Source organism: Notolepis coatsorum, assembly GCF_963971535.1.
Source record: "Notolepis coatsorum genome assembly, chromosome: 1".
Taxonomy (NCBI): Eukaryota; Metazoa; Chordata; class Actinopteri; order Aulopiformes; family Paralepididae; genus Notolepis; species Notolepis coatsorum.
Genome location: NC_140165.1, coordinates 17,821,376 through 17,840,815, shown reverse-complemented (window position 1 = coordinate 17,840,815; position 19,440 = coordinate 17,821,376). Strand labels below are relative to the sequence as shown.

The 19,440-nt window shown below is 41.2% G+C and overlaps 1 protein-coding gene across 1 annotated transcript in view; it reads left to right on the top strand.

The window, feature by feature from the left end:
- Positions 1 to 1,560: 1,560 nt before the first annotated feature.
- Positions 1,561 to 19,440, top strand: part of dazl (deleted in azoospermia-like) — a gene marked incomplete at both ends in the record, with an annotated part of 35,541 nt that continues 17,661 nt past the window's right edge. The window contains 7 exons of the mRNA XM_084310359.1: positions 1,561 to 1,590; positions 7,120 to 7,293; positions 7,916 to 8,007; positions 8,571 to 8,625; positions 12,269 to 12,344; positions 14,811 to 14,971; positions 16,918 to 17,019. Of these exons, the coding sequence (XP_084166485.1) occupies positions 1,561 to 1,590; positions 7,120 to 7,293; positions 7,916 to 8,007; positions 8,571 to 8,625; positions 12,269 to 12,344; positions 14,811 to 14,971; positions 16,918 to 17,019 (690 nt within the window). The remainder of the gene's footprint in view (positions 1,591 to 7,119; positions 7,294 to 7,915; positions 8,008 to 8,570; positions 8,626 to 12,268; positions 12,345 to 14,810; positions 14,972 to 16,917; positions 17,020 to 19,440) is intronic.

Here is a 19,440-nt window from a genome sequence, read left to right as displayed (position 1 = left end):
ACGTGATGTCATTTTGGGACCGGTACCGGACCCGTCAGGCTTAAGAGGTGGCACACACTCCCCATACCTTTTAAACTCATTGCCTATACTCTAGGCTCTGCTTCCCATACCGTATGAACTCTGAACTTTGCTTATATTCCGGTATCTATTGCCTTCACTGCCTACAACTGCTTTACACTGTGATCTTAATACCTACCTCAAGTAGTTACTATAGTTTACCCATATAACATTGTATGAGGGCCATGTACAATAACACTATATACATTTATCTATATCTGCATATATTCCTGTTTACATACCTGTACAGGGGGGGGGGGGGGGGGGGGGGGGGGGCAGTGGCTCAGGAGGTAGAGCGGTTGTCTGGTCATTAGAAGGTTCCCGGTTCGATTCCGGCTCCTCCCAGCAGTGTCCTGAGCAAGAAACGTAACCCCTATCTGCTCCCAATGAGCAGGTTGGCACCTTGTATGGTTGCCTCTGCCATGCATGTGTGAGTGAATGTGAGGCTTAAGTTGTAAAGCGCTTTGGACACCATTTACTGTACATACCCACTCTGTGCACTGTACACAATATATCTATATACCCCATACCTATCTTATTAGTTATACTGCTGGCCAGTATGGCTTACTACCATAGTGTATACCTGTATCACTCTACAGATTAATACTACAACTCTATACAACTGATTAGCACTATTACACAGTAGTACGAATTTATATATTTTACACCCAGCTTAATCACCTGTACATTGTACATTATACTATTGCACTCTGGTTGGATGCCAAACCAAGCCAAACTATTTTCGTTGTACTGTACTTATGCTGTATAATGACAATACATTTTTAATTTGTAGATCTAATGAATGTCACAAAAAGCTAACACCTTGACCCATAGACAAATACTGGAGAACTAATGGCTGCAGATCTCCAGACCTATTAGGAATGTCCTAAGTGTGTCTGACTGCCTGACTGAAGTTAGGGTATCTTGTAGTCATACTCATAGTACATATTCAGATACTTTTTTTTGGGTAACATTTAATATAACCGAGAGGGATTTTTTTTTTTACACTTTATTTTTCTCATATTTTTATATTCAGATATAATTTCCTATATATTTATGTATTTAAATTACCCTGCCCATACATGTACCTCCCCTCCCCCTCCTGCTATGACGGTCTGCATTTTTACCAAGGGGATCAATAAAGGAATATCTTATCTTAAAATATTGCTTCTAAATAATTGTAATACAATAATCCATTTCATATTATGGCATATGATGAGAGATGAGGGGAGACAATGTTGTGTTTTGTTCTACCTCCGGGGTCATTGTCACTAGTTATTTCAGTATTAACAGTTAGGCCTATAGGTGGTGGCTGAGAGGTCATCTGTCGTTTCCACCATTCAGGTGAAAGGACCGAATTATAAGGTAAAAAGTGATCACCTATCAAGTCTAGTTGTCTGTCACATTATAGCGGGGGACGATCGGGAGTTAATTCGGCGTTTTATCGTTCTCTCTTTTTTCTTCTAATTGTTCAAATTTATGATCAGAGCAAAGCCCGCCACGATGATGGAGATGGAAAGAGAAACCGCGCCGGTGAGTAATAACTGGTCCTTCTGCCCTGCAGGCTGTCTGCTAGCAATGCTAGCTATAGCTAAAACTAAGTCAACTAGTTTTAAGTTATAACTTTAGTTTGACGCCATCATCAAACAAAATCGATTTGATCATACCCACACGTGTATCTCATTTCAAGTCTATTAAAAGTTATGAATACGTTTTTAAATAGCTTTCAAACCAACAACAGGGCTATCGATGCAATGCTCCATGATTCGGTTAAAAGTAAAACGGGACCATTTAAATTTTTTACATTTAGTCATTTAGCTGATGCTTTTATGATCCAAAGCGACTTACAAGTTCTGTACGACAAGTCATCAGGAAGGGCACAACTCTATCAGCTGAGTAACAATGTTCATCAAAGTGTTGATGAGTGCTACAGTGTAGGTTAGTTTATTAGGACAAGTGCATGACAGTAAGGTTAGTTAGGGTTCGATTTTAGTTTTCCCCCCCATTTCAGATAATGGTTGAAGAAGTGCGTCTTTAGTGGACGGGTTTCGGCTGTCCTAACTGGGGTGGGTATAGTTCATTCCACCATTTTGTGGGGCAAGGACTGAGAAAAGGCGGGTTCTCTTTGACGACCCTCCCGGAGCTTGGATATGAGTAGCAGAGTAGGTCTGATGCGGCCAGAAGATGCAGAGCGTAGGGGTCTTGAGGGTGTGTAGTTAGAAGATGCAGAGTGTAGGGGTCTTGAGGGTGTGTAGTTAGAAGATGCAGAGTGTAGGGGTCTTGAGGGTGTGTAGTTAGAAGATGCAGAGTGTAGGGGTCTTGAGGGTGTGTAGTTAGAAGATGCAGAGTGTAGGGGTCTTGAGGGTGTGTATTTAGAAGATGTAGAGCGTAGGGGTCTTGAGGGTGTGTAGTTAGAAGATGCAGAGCGTAGGGGTCTTGATGGTGTGTAGTTAGAAGATGCAGAGCGTAGGGGTCGTGAGGGTGTGTAGTTAGAAGATGCAGACCGTAGGGGTCTTGAGGGTGTGTAGTTAGAAGATGCAGAGAGTAGGGGTCTTGAGGGTGTGTAGTTAGAAGATGCAGAGTGTAGGGGTCTTGAGGGTGTGTAGTTAGAAGATGCAGAGAGTAGGGGTCTTGAGGGTGTGTAGTTAGAAGATGCAGAGTGTAGGGGTCTTGAGGGTGTGTAGTTAGAAGATGCAGAGTGTAGGGGTCTTGAGGGTGTGTAGTTAGAAGATGCAGAGTGTAGGGGTCTTGAGGGTGTGTAGTTAGAAGATGCAGAGCGTAGGGGTCTTGAGGGTGTGTAGTTAGAAGATGCAGAGTGTAGGGGTCTTGAGGGTGTGTAGTTAGAAGATGCAGAGCGTAGGGGTCTTGAGGGTGTGTAGTTAGAAGATGCGGAGGGGTCTTGAGGGTGTGTAGTTAGAAGATGCAGAGTGTAGGGGTCTTGAGGGTGTGTAGTTAGAAGATGCAGAGCGTAGGGGTCTTGAGGGTGTGTAGTTAGAAGATGCGGAGGGGTCTTGAGGGTGTGTAGTTAGAAGATGCAGAGTGTAGGGGTCTTGAGGGTGTGTAGTTAGAAGATGCAGAGCGTAGGGGTCTTGAGGGTGTGTAGTTAGAAGATGCAGAGCGTAGGGGTCTTGAGGGTGTGTAGTTAGAAGATGTAGAGCGTAGGGGTCTTGAGGGTGTGTAGTTAAAAGATGCAGAGTGTAGGGGTCTTGAGGGTGTGTAGTTAGAAGATGCAGAGCGTAGGGGTCTTGAGGGTGTGTAGTTAGAAGATGCAGAGCGTAGGGGTCTTGAGGGTGTGTAGTTAGAAGATGTAGAGCGTAGGGGTCTTGAGGGTGTGTAGTTAGAAGATGCAGAGCGTAGGGGTCTTGAGGGTGTGTAGTTAGAAGATGCAGAGCGTAGGGGTCTTGAGGGTGTGTAGTTAGAAGATGCAGAGCGTAGGGGTCTTGAGGGTGTGTAGTTAGAAGATGCAGAGCGTAGGGGTCTTGAGGGTGTGTAGTTAGAAGATGCAGAGCGTAGGGGTCTTGAGGGTGTGTAGTTAGAAGATGCAGAGCGTAGGGGTCTTGAGGGTGTGTAGTTAGAAGATGCAGAGCGTAGGGGTCTTGAGGGTGTGTAGTTAGAAGATGCAGAGCGTAGGGGTCTTGAGGGTGTGTAGTTAGAGACCATTGACCGGAGGTAGGCGGACAAGGCAGCACTGTTACGGGCCACAAGAGATGAAACAAGGAAGGACACCTTCAAAAGGATTTGTTATTTATACAAAGTGCAGGTGTAACGTTAGCGTTTGCTTTAACGGTCTGCTTCTCGTAATTAACTGATTTGAACTTTTGAACTCCTTGGAACACCAGCTAGTATGCATGTTACTCTGCTTGATTGGTGGCATTAGATTCGATGTCAGCAGCACGTTGGTTGTTTGTTTGATTGATTGATTGATTGATTGATTGATTGATTGATTGATTGAATGTAAATTGTATTAACGGATTTAATTGAAAATGGGGGACCCTGATGTAAACAAGACAAACGTCTTTCTCTGGTCTGCATCCCCTTAACAATTGTATGTATTGAGCCGTACTGTATTGTACCCATTCTGCAATCTGTTAAATAAAGTTTTCATTCATTCATTCATTCAGAATGGGTACAATACAGTACGGCTCAATACACACAATTGTTAAGGGGATGCAGACCAGAGAAAGACTTTCGTCTTGTTCACATCATCAGGGTCCCCCATTTTCAATTCATCATAACATATATGACATACTGTTACATCATCCAGACATTTATGACATACCAGATCTACAAATATACAGTACTGTTTAAGAGTACAACGCCTGTCACATAGACCCTGGCGTTGGAAACTCTGATTAAGAGACGGAGTTTCTAACATTCGAGGGGGAAGAAACTGTACATTGGGTTGGGTAGGTGGGGGGGGGGGGGGGGGGGGACGACTGTACATTGTAGGGGGTTGGGTAGGTGGGGTGGGGGTGGGGAAAAACTACATTGGAGGGGGTTGGGTTTGGACATTTACAGGGGCCAGTTTCGAATTGCAGCCTCCCATAGGTGCTCTTTAAGAGCGGTTTTGAATGTGGGTAGGGATTCACATTCCTTTACAGCTGTGGGTAGGGCGTTCCACATTGATGTGGCATAATTGCGAAACGTGTTTAGTCCCTTGTTTGAGTAGAATCTGGGTTTAACATGATTTGTGGAGCTCCCTCTGGTGTTGTGGTCGTGGTATTCACTGACCTTTGGGAAGTATTTTGACATGTACATGGGTACCTTAGTGGTGTAGTGTATCTTGTAGACCAGGCCCATTGCAAGTTGCTGTACTCTGTCGTCTACGCTAAGCCATCCTAGGTTGTCAACGTGGGCAGGGGTGAGGTGGGTTTTAGGAGTGAGGTTAAGCAGTAGTCTGACCAGTTTGTTTTGTGATGTTTGTAATCTTGTTTTTAGTGCCTTTGAGGTGCTTTGGTACCATGAGGTGCAAGCATAGTCGTAGTACCCTTGAACGAGTGCTCCTGTTAGAGTCTTCAGGGTATTCTTGTTTACCAGAGAGGAGATCCGGTACAATAATCTTGTTCGTTGGTTGACTTTTTTGATTACATTGGTTGCCATTTTGTCACAATCACATTGTGATTGATTCATGATTGATTGAAAACTTTATTGACTGATTGCAGAATGGGTACAATCGATGGCTGCAGACCAGAGAAAGAATTTTCTCTTGTTTACATCACGGTCCCCCATTTTCAATTGATAATTGTCTGATAATAATATGATCTTCACGAGTTCGCACTGAGTTTGGTAAGAGGGCTTTTGTGTACTCTGTCTGTCTCTGTTTACCTGGAATGGACTTCAAACATGTCTTAAACTCTTTTATTACTTTGCACAGTTTTAATTACTGACCTTTGAATTAGAGTTGTTCCGATACCGATACCAGTATCGGAAAAGCCGCCGATACTGGCTAAAATGCTGGTATCGGTATCGGCGAGTACCCTCTAATGCTGCGCTCCGATACCATATGACGTAATTTATCAACAACACTGTGGTCTGTTGAGTAAGCATTATAAAACAAACGTGTGCTTAATCGATTAAAGTGTCAATGCCATTTGTCATTTTAACAGCAGATACTTTCTTAAATGTCATCGTCCCGACAGAGCGGTGTTGACGGGGAGCTCATGGGTTCACTTGGTGGCTGGTGTTATTAGCATTGAACAGCTAACCGAAAGCTAGCTTTAACATTACCTTGGCTAAAGTTGGGGCTATTCATATAATCCAGCAATAATGGCTGCAGACCTGCAAGCAAAGTACAGCAAGTTGGCAAAGGAGTATTCCAAGTTAAATCACAATGTCACCAGTAACGTTACAGTCTTCTATGGTCTTCCCATATACCGGTAGCGCATGCTAGCTAACGGTAACGTCGTCATTGCACAATTGCACGTCGCGTACACAATTAATGACATGTTGCGGACAGCCATATCGGCGACAATGTTTAGCTTTTAGTGCCAAATGATAAGAGTCTGAGGCGGAGTCTCAAAAGAGAATGTTGAATATTTATTGTGCAAAAATCACAACAGATCCGACTGCTACTGAACGGAGCCTTGTAGACAGACTGAGTAGGGTATATCTGCAGAGCCAGTGGGTAGCGAGTGCAGCAACGTATAATGTCAGTGTGGATCATTGGAGTAGGGTATATCTGCAGTGCTGAAGCCCCATACTCATTGATTAATGATACTAATACAAATCTATACAATCACCTGTTGTTGAATAAATACCATTACTTTCTAGTTATGACTAAAAAACAGTATATATAAAACAGTATTTGTTAAAAAAAAAAAAAATATATATATTTATAAAAAATTTATATAATATCGTTTTTTTTTTTTTTTATGTATGCACTGGTATCGGATAAGTATCGGTATCGGCCGATACCCAAAGCTTAGGTATCGGAATCGGATCGGAAAGGAAAAAATGGTATCGGAACATCTCTACTTTGAATGACCGATATGGGAGTGTGCATGTATGTTTGATGCTTAGCCTAACCTGACCTTACCTCTCAATCAATCCCCTGTAACCCCCCCCCTGCTGCTTGCTCTTTTTCTCTTTCTCTTTTTGTTTTTGTCCTTTGTCTATGTTCATTTACTGTCCCTGGTGAAATAAAGGTTAAATCAAATATTCCTTTATTGATCCCCTTGGGGGGGAATTCGGGCATCATAGCAATATGGGGGAGGGGAGGTACAGGTGTGGGCAGGGTAATAGTAGAAAGACATATAAGCAATCAACTTAGATCTGAATATAAAAATACAAGAAAAAAGCAAACGGTGTAAACAATATAATTAACTCTGAATCTAAGAACATTTAAATAAAAAAACGAAACAAAGTGGAGCAGACATGGGTATATTATATGTTAAAACAAATATAGGCAATAAATAATTTTAATCTGAATATATATACTATGAGTAAGAGTAAAAATAAACCGTATAAGGTACCCTAACTGGTATGATATACGTCATACTGATGCAGTCTTCATCATGGTAGCTGGTAAAACCTGTAATGTTTTATTGTGTCTTTTTTTCCAAGTTGACATCTTGTAGTAGCCACTGCCAGACCCAGATCGACAGTTCTTCTCCATCCCCTGTTCCGGAATCTCCAGACCTCCTCTTCCAGAACAGAATGAAGCCCAGGCCCAGTCTTCAGGCCCGCTTCTCCTCTCTCATCGCCGACCACATCTTTATCGGGGGGATTGATGAAATGGTGAGATATTTAGCAGTGTCTAATATTTACTCTGCTTGGCTGCACTAAATGTGATACTATTCTGGCAGGTATTGTGATTGAAATATTAATTGCAATGTCGTTTTTAAAGCCTAGTTTTACTTTGGAGTCTTTGACTTCCTTCTGGCTATTTACATTTACATTTAGTAATTTAGCTAAGCTGACACTTTTATCCAAAGCGACATACAAGTTCTGTATGACAATTCAGCAGGAAAGGAACTCTTTCAGCTGAGTAACAATGATCAAACAGTGCTGAAACTTGGGTGCTGCAGTATTGAGTGCATAGACAGACATAAGACATCATTAGTATACTATAGTAGGAGGAGTGCATGGTAGTATAGGACAGTAAGAAGGTTAGTGTTTTTTTTGTTATTTGTTTCTATGTTCACATTGCAAGCCTTAGTGCTCAATTCTGTCAATGTCAATCTAGAGTGATGTAAACGTTGCATGAAAGTCGCATGCCTCTGATATACGTCATATGTTGTAGTCCGTATATTTTTTGTGGGTTGCAATAATGGTGCTGTGTGTGAATGGGTTTTTGTGTGTGTGTGTGTGTGTGTGTGTGTGTGTGTGTGTGTGTGTGTGTGTGTGTGTGTGTCCACAGATCACAGAAAACGACCTGTGGCACATCTTCTCTCAATATGGGGCAGTTAAAGAGGTGAAGATTGTGCTAAATTCGGCAGGAGTATTAAAGGGGTAAGTTGTATTACTCTGGACATGGGTAGGGCTGCACGGTTTTGGGAAATAATCAAATTGCGATTTTTCTGACAGATATTGCGATTGCATGTATATTTATTTTGTATTATACATTTTTTATGTTTAAATATCAACATTATCTGGCAATCCTCAGTAAATACTATCAAACTCCTCTGATGTCAGACCAGATATGAGAAAAAAATTTAAAATGTTTTAATTAAAAATGGCAAACAAATCTCCATGAGGCACCGATTCCAATCCAAGATGGCCCCCTGATGGTTAGGACCGCCCCTAACCACACCCATACCTGGTATTTTAAAGGTCAAGTGACCCATATATGCTGACATTGGCATATCTTAACATATTGGGCCCACACTTCATTTAACAACACCTTGACATCTTCTTCATAAAGTAACGCATGTTACACATCCCCAGTACCTTCCTTTTTGATTACATACAGTAGCTCTGACTTTGTCTACTGTGATTATGTGCAAATTATTGTTGACTACCTTAGTCAAATGCTTCAAGAAGTCTCCTAATGTGTGTTTGTTCTGTATTCTCAGATATGGCTTTGTCACCTTTGAGAACCAGGAGGATGCACAGAAAATCCTCCGTGATGTAAGGAAGCAATCTTAAGGGGAGAAACCACCCTACAGTATAATTCACATGTTGTTTATATAACGCTGAAACAAAAGTGGTGTACTCAACTCATATCTTCTGAGTATACTGGGTGCAGACCCAAGAATCACAAAAAAAAAAAAAAAAAAAAAAAAAAGTTGTCAGCACTAGCAAATAAGAATGTAATATTTGAGCAATAGCTCACAACAGGCCGTGGTATATAGTTATTATATCACAGCTAAGGGGTGTACAGTAGTTCGGCCTGATGCAAAGCGGAGGCTATGGCAATATGAAAGTAAGACTACCGGTAACTTACATTTCAATAGTTTTTATTAGTAAATAATAATGTTCAAAATAAAATAGGCCCTCCTGGCTGCCTGCACTGCAAGGTGGTTGATATGCAACATACACACTAACAACTAGCTGGCATTCTTTTTTTCATATAGTTGGGCAGATATGCCGACTATTTACCAAGGCCGAACGCTGTTTTAACGTACGACTTAGGACCATTATTACCGGTATACAGTTTTACTTTTAATATTTTTTCAGGCGGGAATGTACCCATTTAGATTCCTAATATGTGGTCAGTTTGTCTGCGGCTGCGGCAGGACTGTGGTAAGGTTGACGCATTCCCAGTTTAACTGGGAATCCCTGTTCAATGTGAGGTTTAACTGTAATCGATCATCCTGCTATATTCCTTATCTGTAATTTATCAGTCTCCCCAGTTAGTAGCTATATTAATAAACGTAGTAGAAGTGGCAATAATCAAATAATCTGGATAAAATCATTGCTTTATCCATGTGATTCAGATGACGCTATCGGCCATTTTGAGAGCCTCTCTTGGTCCATATATGAGCATATATGTGTATCGCGAGGGCTTCCCCGATCCATGCCAATCTTCGCACCAAGAGGATTCCTCATTTTAACTGGGTATGCGTCAGCTCCAGTCTCCTCCATAGACCATGACAGACTCTTATAACAAGGCTAATGTTTTTTCCCCCCTCAGACACAGAGTGATACTGACTTGTGAAAAGGAATTACAATCATAGCTGTGGGTATACGCTCATTATACCATGGCTATGAACCAATCTGATTGCTTGATTTGAGCTACCCGTTTTATACATAGACGTAATATGTCCATTTGTCGATCGATAAATTGTTCAAAGGTAATTTACTGCAGGATTCAGATACATGTGGCAAAGTAAAAAAGTAAGAAAATGTAGTTAAGTAAAAGGAATAAAGGCTAAATAAATAAAATTATTAAGTAAAAGGAGGATTTCCCTAAAATGGAAATATTGAAGTAAAGTATTCCATTTATTAAATAGTATAGTATAGTACTTGAGTACTTACTAGTACTTTCCACGCCTGGATATAAAATCTTTGTTTGTGCATCATGTATTCATAGAAGAACAATATCTGCCTTCCCTCGGAGGAAAGCAACAGTTGTGATTGGAGGATCAAGAAGGGCAGGGCTTGAGATAGGTCAATTGTCTTTGTACTCTGGAGTCCTATGTCACAAATTACGTTTCAAAACTGAATATTATCTGAGTTTATTGGAATTGTTTATCATAATACATACATGTTTTAAACTTTGCTACCATCTGAAACAGTTCTGGCGTTCCATATCACGTAATTGAATCATACTTAATTTGACCTACGTATTTCCATCCCTGTTGGCAGACATACAAAACCACATTGGAACAGAACTCATACATAAAACACAAAGCATTAAACAATCAATAGCATTTATATGTACAAAATCAAAACTAACTTATAAACAATCAATAAACATGTATTTGAATATCAAACTACCAACTCTATCTAATAATGACATCCTATCATATATCACTATATACTAGACGACTACACTGACCTGTTTCCACCCTGCATGACATGTGCCACACACAGTGATAGATATATTGGTGCTCCAATGCCTCCCAACCACACCAATCTGCCAGATGGTGGTGCTATAATCAAAGGTCAAAATGTACAAATTAGCAAAGCAATAACTTGTACACCCTCTGACTGAACACGAGACGTTGTACACATACTCCCAAGATATAGCACTGAACGGCACAGGAAGTCCTTCATTCCAACAGCCATCAGACTTTATAATGCATCACTGTGCCTCACTGCATCACTGAGCACAGGGTGACAGTACCATCTTCCTGGGCTTTTACTTAGACTTTTAAACCAACATTGTACAATTTTACACTTTACTGTATATATCTGTATATTTTTACGGTATATTTTATATTAGAATGTATATACATAACATAGAAAATGTATATCCCGGACCGTATTTTATTCTTAGGCTTATTTTTATTCGTATTCGTGACTTTGTTTTTGTCTACCTAAATGTTTACTGTGAGCGATTTTGTAGTGCCAAATTCCCCTCTGGATGAATAAAGTATTTCTATTCTATTCTATGCTATACTCTGCTATCCTTGGTCTGTAGTCAAGTCAAGTCAAGAGTTTTATTTGTCACGGCATACGAGTATACAATGAAATGCGGGGGGTCTTGCCCGCAACGATGTGCATAATACAATAGTAATAACATATAATAGAATCCAATAGAACGACATTGTGCAATAAAATAAGTAAACAGAGTAGGGCATATCGTACATAAGTTATTTACAGAGCATGGTAGGACATGCTAGGTCCTGTGGTAGTGCAATACACTGTTAGCTACGGATGAGGCACTGGGTCTTTATGTACATGCTATATTCTACAATCTCAAGTTATACTATACTATTCTTAAAGTGACCTTTCCTTAGTGGCCATAAGTGTGGGCGTGTGCAGCATGAGTGTGTGCTTGCTCATGTTAACCGTGCCACTAGAGAACTGCATAAAGACAGTGCTCAGGTCGAAGCACATCGAGCTTGCAATAGGAGCAGACAGTTCCCTGTGACTGAATCGGTCGTAGCTTATAGACGGTGTGCTTGGTCTCTTTCTCCCCATCACCTTAACCCAGTGCTTCTCAAAAATTTTCTGTCAGGCCCCCCTTTGGCAGACCAAAATATTTTGGCCCCCCCCCCCCCCCCCTCGCCCCAACAAAATAGTCATGAAATGGGCCATGTTTAAATTTATTGAAACAACACCAATATCGTGACCTTTCAAATTGGCCCTATATTTTGTTTTCAGAGCTGTCATGGATGAAAAGCCAGCTTCACACAGATACTGTATGTGGTGCTGAATGGTATCAACACCTTAACTGCTGCATCATGAGATACTTGGTGGGCCATGAGATGAGATACTTGGTACTCAGCACCACACTCTGAAACTAGCTCTCTAGGTGGTATCAGATGAGATTTCAAAGAGTTCTTCCAAGAGTTTGGATGGAGATGTGTCAGGAAGCTTTGTCTCAATGTTGTCTGTAAAGTTTTTTTTTATCCAGAGTAACTTGGTGATCCTTTTCTGTGTTTTATTAAATAATGATTTTCAGATTTTGAGAAATGGTATTTTCATGGAGAACAGTGCAGCTGCAACAGATAGCACTTTAGTGATAATTTTCTGGAATCCAATTTATTTTTTTATTTTTTTAATAAATCTCAAGGCCCCCCCTGTCATGCCCCCACTTTGAGAAACACTGCCTTAACCCATCCTAACCACGCGTCGACATCTCTCACGTCTGACATTGCAGGCCAACATGATCTGCTTCAAGAACAAGATATATAACATCCGCCAGGCGGCCCACCGGCCGCGACTACGACGTCAGAGTGAGTATTGAGGTTTTTAACAAAACCGCTGAGTCATTATCTAATAGCTCAGACTGCTGTAGTGTTGAGACCAGACACCGGGTGCATGACGACGGTGGTCGCCTGGGTTGTTGTCGCTGTTGTTCAGGCCCCGTGGACCCATCCCATCCCACAATGCCCCGCTTCTCTCTTAAAGGAACACGCCGAAATTTTTGGGAAATTAGCTTACCGTCTTCTCCAGAGAGAGACAAGAAGATAAGATACCAGTTTCCTCTCTGTGCGTTCAGTAGAATGCTATCTGGCTGCACGTTAGCCTAGCTTAGCACAACGAATGGAAGCGGACATGACCAGTTAGCCTTCGGGAGAGGTGTTAGTTGGACAATGCCTAGGCTAACCGGCCATGTCCATTTCCATTCATTGTGCTAAGCTAGGCTAACGTGCAGCCAGATGGCTTTCTACTGAACGCACAGAGAGGAAGAAACTGGTCTCTACTTGTCTCTCTCTGGAGAAGACGGTCAGCTAATTTCCCCAAATGTGTTCCTTTAACTGGCAAGAACAGATGTTGCTGTCCAGCTGCTTTGCACTGTGGGACGGTTATGGAAAAAAGCAATGACTTGCAAAGTAGCAAACCTTTAGGTTGTGATTATGCTCGAGTTCTGGCTGGTAATGCTTAGCAGGAATATGATTGGCAGTGCTGCTTGACAACTGCTCAATTCTGCCCCTGGGGGTAAGGAAGTTATTTGATTTATCTTAAGATAAGCAGAGATTTAAAGGAACAGGCCACAGTTTTTGGCGGCCTTATCCGTCAAAGAGAATTGTGAAATTATTTCTAAGTATTTTATGGAGCCATGTCTCCCATATCATCAGAGGTCACAATATAATAATACTACAACTCTGTACACACATCTGTACAGAGTAAACAAATAAACAGTGTAAACAAAGGTGCAGATGAGGGTCTGTATGCCCTATCGGGTATATTATACGTTACAATAAATATAGGCAATAAAGAATTCGAAACTGAATATATACTATGAGTAAGAGTAAAAGTAGTAGTAGTATACACAAGGTGCAGTATACACAAGGTACCCTAACTGGCATGTTATACTGTACGTTGTCCGTGCAGGCTTTGGTGGTTAAGAGTCAGTCAGACACACTTAGTGGTCAGACATTCCTAATAGTTCTGTGTTCTGCAGCCATTAGTTCTCCAGCTGTTAGTTCTCCAGCTGTTAGTTCTCTAGTCGTTAGTTCTCCAGCCGTTAGTTCTCCAGCTGTTAGTTCTCTAGCCGTTAGTTCTCTAGCCGTTAATTCTGCAACCGTTAGTTCTCCAGCCATTAGTTATCCAGCTGTTAGTTCTCCAGCCGTTAGTTCTCCAGCCATTAGTTCTCTAGCCGTTAATTCTGCAACCGTTGGTTCTCCCGCCATTAGTTCTCCAGCTGTTAGTTCTCCAGCCGTTAGTTCTCCAGCCATTAGTTCTCTAGCCGTTAATTCTGCAACCGTTGGTTCTCCCGCCGTTAGTTCTCCAGCTGTTAGTTCTCTAGCCGTTAGTTCTGCAGCCGTTAGTTCTGCAAGCTGTTAGTTCTCCAGCTGTTAGTTCTCTAGCCGTTAGTTCTCCAGCTGTTAGTTCTCTAGCCGTTAGTTCTCCAGCTGTTAGTTCTCTAGCCGTTAGTTCTCCAGCTGTTAGTTCTGCAAGCTGTTAGTTCTCCAGCCGTTAGTTCTGCAGCCGTTAGTTCTGCAGCCGTTAGTTCTGCAGCCGTTAGTTCTGCAGCCGTTAGTTCTGCAGCCGTTAGTTCTCCAGCCGTTAGTTCTGCAGCCGTTAGTTCTGCAGCCGTTAGTTCTGCAGCCGTTAGTTCTGCAGCCGTTAGTTCTGCAGCCGTTAGTCCTCCAGCCGTTGGCAGCAGTCCATGCCCACTGCGGTGTATTGACCACAGTTGTGTTTATAGTGTATTTACCTTTTCATGTCCAAATTTTGACAGTGCCATCCCCAGCTCTCACTAGTGAGACTAAGAACCAAGCCACTGCTGCTAGTGCTCTTTAGATGGACTGAAATGACTCCCAATCTGTGCCAGATTCTTAAAATAGGTGGACTATCCCTTTTAAAGAATTTCAGTACCCTCCAGTGATCGCAATGTATGAATGAATGAATGAATGAATTAATACAATTTAATTTTTGTGTCATGTCCGACGACCCATCCCTTACGGGGATTATAAGACACCAAAAACAATAATTGAATATAACATTCACTTCCCAAGGTTTGTAAGCTACACCATGCACCCCATCAGAGGCCAAAATAAATACGTCACATATCGGTATATGCTTATGTTCATACGTTTATCCCAAGCTTTCTCAAAATATTGTGCAAGTGCAAATACCCTGTGATCAAAAATCCACTTTAGTCTTTCTGCATCACTCAACCACCATTAACTCAATGTTTTTACACCTGTCAAATGATAGATATATATATAACTTTGTCCCACTTCCTTTGCCAGGCAAGTGGTTCCCGGCGACCAGACCCAGTCCTGGCATGGCCGTGCCGGGCCCCTGGGTCACCATGTCCCTGACCACCGCCAACGGCTACCCGTACACCTACTGCAACGGAGTGGCCTACTTCCAGAGCCTGGACATGGGCACGCCCGCCCACCACTGGCCCGTTAGTGTTGCTCCACCACACGAGAGAATCACACACACAAATACATAGGAATGAAAAAGATTTTTTATTAAGTATAAAAACAAAAATATATCTGTTCATTTGACATAATACAAAAAAATTAAAAGACAACAAAAAAGAGAAACAGATAAACAAATCATAGTTTCCTTCTTCAATGTTCGGCCTCCAGTAGACTTTAAGATACTGAGAACTCAAATGACCTCAGAAGGGTTATGGGATGAATGCCCTCTCTCTCTAACTTTCTTTCTATTCCACTACCTCTAGGAAGAAGTATACACTTTTTAAAATTCATCACAAATTATATAATTGTATTCTATTGTTAATTTTATGTATAAACGCTGTATCTATACAATCCAATACATTTATATATAATACATTTATATAGATATAGATATAAATATATAATATATACATTAAATAAATACCATATGATATACATAATTTCTTACATTTTTATTTACGGTACATCTTACACATACTCTACGGTAATCAACATACCGGTACTAATCAACACACTTCCTCTTCCACACATATAATAATAATAATAATAATAATAATAATAATAATAATAATAATAATAATAATAATAATAATAATAATAATAATAATAATAATAATAATAACCTTTATTTGTATAGCACCATTCCTACAACGATTGCAGCCCAAAGTGCTTCACTGCAGTAAAATAGCGTGCATAAATATGTGTGCAAAAACGCAACTAGCCACACAGTTTATTAACTCTGTTGTATTAACAGAACTCTGTTGCCTATATACCTACTTATTGCTTTCATTGTCTACAACTGCCCTACACTGTAATCATAGTAATCATAATAATCACAATATTTATATATATATATCCATATCTGTCTGAATATACCTGCATATAATCGTTCTATACCTACTTATACACATGCATAGCACATATAACTCTTTATGATAGCATGTACAATAAGTAAGGGATAATGTATAGCTACGAGGTCATTGTCGCAAAATAATTGACCGACACGGAGTTTAGAATACAGAGGCGCCTCGCCGAGGTGTTTTAAACATAGTGAAGGTCAATTATTTTGCAACAATGACCGAGTATAGGCTATACATTATCCCGCTTATTACATGGCTAACTTACTAACAATATACCTAATTCATTTTACACCATCGACAAGACAAGATCAAATGCAGACGCAGTTGTTCTGTGGCTCTGTCAGCCCAAATAAAGTGATTATTATTATCGCCGGCAGCCGGCAGGTGTGTCTGATTGCACTGATGCAGTGTGTGTCAGTGGGCTTGATTGCTTCAGCTGCGAAAAGCAATAATCACCGGTGATTATTGCGCGTTGCCCATGGCAGCGGTCAGTTATCGAAAAATAATTCACCACTGTCAGGGGCTATTGACCAATCACAATCAAGCATTTCGGCGAATGTGAAAACGCCATGTAATAATGCTGTATATATATCCACATCTGTCTATAAATACCTGCATACAATCCTTTTTACATATCTGTAGATACTATATCTATATCTGTACATATCCCTTACCTACTCTTACTAGTTACGCTGCCAGACAGTGACTACTACCATAGTGTCTTTATACCTGTATCACTGTACATATTAATATTTCAATTCTGTACATACATCTGATTACACCTGTACATTGTGTATTACTATTGCACTGTTACATTTGCTCTGGTTGGATGTCTTCATTGTACCGCACTGTGCTGTATAATGAAAATACATTTGAATCTAATCTATTAAACACACACACACACACACACATACAGTACACGTTCGTAGCTGATTTTGTTACTCTGAAATAGTCTTACAGTCAAGGTCATTCATTGGACTGAATTTGCAATTAACCTTTGCCATTGTCTAGTCCTTGAGTTTATTTGGACACATTGTGTAATTAAATCTCTGTTTCTTTGGCTGTAGCATTCAGCGCCTGCTTCTCCCATGCTGCTCCCCCAGCCTCCCCAGCCCATGTACCAGCAGCCAGCCTACCACAACTATCGGGTGAGCTTCCTGTGCGACAAGGCAAGGCAGGGCTGCTCGATCAAAAATCATCGTCGCGATTATTTTGATTGATATTGAAATCACGATTATTAACCCTATCACTACCACACTACAGACGGTTAACCTTTCACTACCACACTCTACAGACGGTTAACCTTTCACTACCACACTACAGACGGTTAACCGTCTAGTGTGGTCGTGAAAGGGTTAACCTTCTGTAGTCAAGTCATTTATTTATAAAGCATGTGTGGTCGATGATTCTTTGTCCGTGATCGCCTCAATGTTTTGTATCGCTCAGCAATTAGGTTTTACTACAAATGCCCCCTTTTCATCACATGACTGTGACTTATACACATCTGTAAATTGGCCATCATTACACTCTCGGCGAGAAATGAATTGGCTTAAACTCATTTACCAAACCCTCCTTATTTGATACACCTGTTAAAATCATCTACCCCTTATAACACCAGAGCTGCTCACCATATCTCTATAACACCAGAGCTGCTCACCATATCTCTATAACACCAGAGCTGCTCACCATATCTCTATAACACCAGAGCTGCTCACCCTATCTCTATAACACCAGAGCTGCTCACCATATCTCTATAACACCAGAGCTGCTCACCATAACTCTATAACACCAGAGCTGCTCACCATATCTCTATAACACCAGAGCTGCTCACCATATCTCGCTAGATGTTTCCCGTGTTAACACTCACCTTTGGTCAAGCCTCCTTCCACTTTGCTGCTTCCAGCGGCTGGAACGAGATACAAAAGACTTAAACATTTGACAAATTGATCCCCCTCACTGCTTTGTGGGAGGTAGAGCAGCCGTCTGGTAATCTGGAGGTTCACGGTTCGATTCCTGCTCCTCCCGGGCAGCGTGTCGAAGTGTCCTTGAGCAAGACACTTAATCCTTAATTGCTCCTGATGAGCAGGTTGGCACCTTGCATGGTTGCCTCCGCCGTCAGTGTGGGAGTGTGTGAGTGAATGGGTAAAATGTGAGGAACAAATGCATACAAATGTAAAGCGCTTTGGATAAAAGCGTTATATAAATGCAGCCATTTACCATTTACACACACCCGCAACTGTCACCCAGCCTTTTAACTGTAATCTGTCTGTTCTGCTTACATACCTTGTCATTTTATTTGGTTGGTTGTTTACCCCTTATCTGTCTGTCTCTTTTCTCTTTTATTTTATTTAATATTTTTTGTCCCCTTTCCCTGTTACCCTTCAAGAGGCCATTTAGTCCTCTTGCCAGGCCGTCATTGAGAATAAGAATTTGTTCTTAATTGACCTGCCTGGTTAAAGGAGCACGCCAACATTTCGGGAAATTAGCTTATTGTCTTCTCCAGAGAGAGACAAGGAGATAGATACCAGTTTCCTCTGTGTGTTCAGTAGAAAGCTATCTGTCTGCATGTTAGCCTAGCTTAGCACAATGAATGGAAGCGGACATGACCGGTTAGCCTAGGCATTGTCCAACTAACACCTCTCCCGAAGGCTAACCGGCGGCACTGTCCGCTTCCATTCATTCTACTGAACGCACAGAGAGGAAACTGGTATCTATCTTCTTGTCTCTCTCTGGAGAAGACGGTAAGCTCATTTCCCAAAATGTTGGCGTGTTCTTTTAAATAGATAAATAAATAAATACATACATTTTGCACAAGCATGCAGGACAGGACTGCTTTTTGCATGGTTCAGTTCCACACGTCATCAGACCTCTTACTATTGTGGTAATAGAATAGAATAGAATAGAAATACTTTATTCATCCCGAGGGAAATTTGGCACTACAGATCGCTCACAGTAAACACAGTAAACATTTAGGTAGTTGTTGTGAAGGGCCAGATTAAACCGAATATATATATATTTATTTATATATATATATTTAATTGTATTTGTATATTCTCTAATATTCCCTGATATCCCTTGTATATTCCTTGTACAATATGCATTGAATATCCATTCTAGCCTACTGAACATCCCATAATAGTCTCCATTCTACTATTGGTCGAGACCTTGGTGCCAGGCTGCCATACCCCCCAGACCCAGTTCAAACGTACCGCTCAACATGTACGAACAAGTCCTAGTTCCGCGTAGGAATCTGGCTACCGCACCACTAATGGTACTATTTGTTCATAGTGCGTATATATACTGCGCTACTAAAGTAGGACTTCCCTTTTAGTCCAGTTTCTTACCCTCCAATAGAGTGACAGACGTAAAGCCTCCCCGCGACGCCACGTGTGGGAGTAAGGCCAAGTTCGGCCCACCATCGGTATTGAGACATCGTGTATATTAATATTTGAATAGTCATATTTGGCACTATATCGTCGAGTTGGACGTAGTCTATTAAGCTAATAATAGTCTATTCATATGTAGTGCTTCGTGCGGTGAGAATACTATCGTAGTCAGTACCCCCATCGTTTCGGGTAGAACTGGCTGCT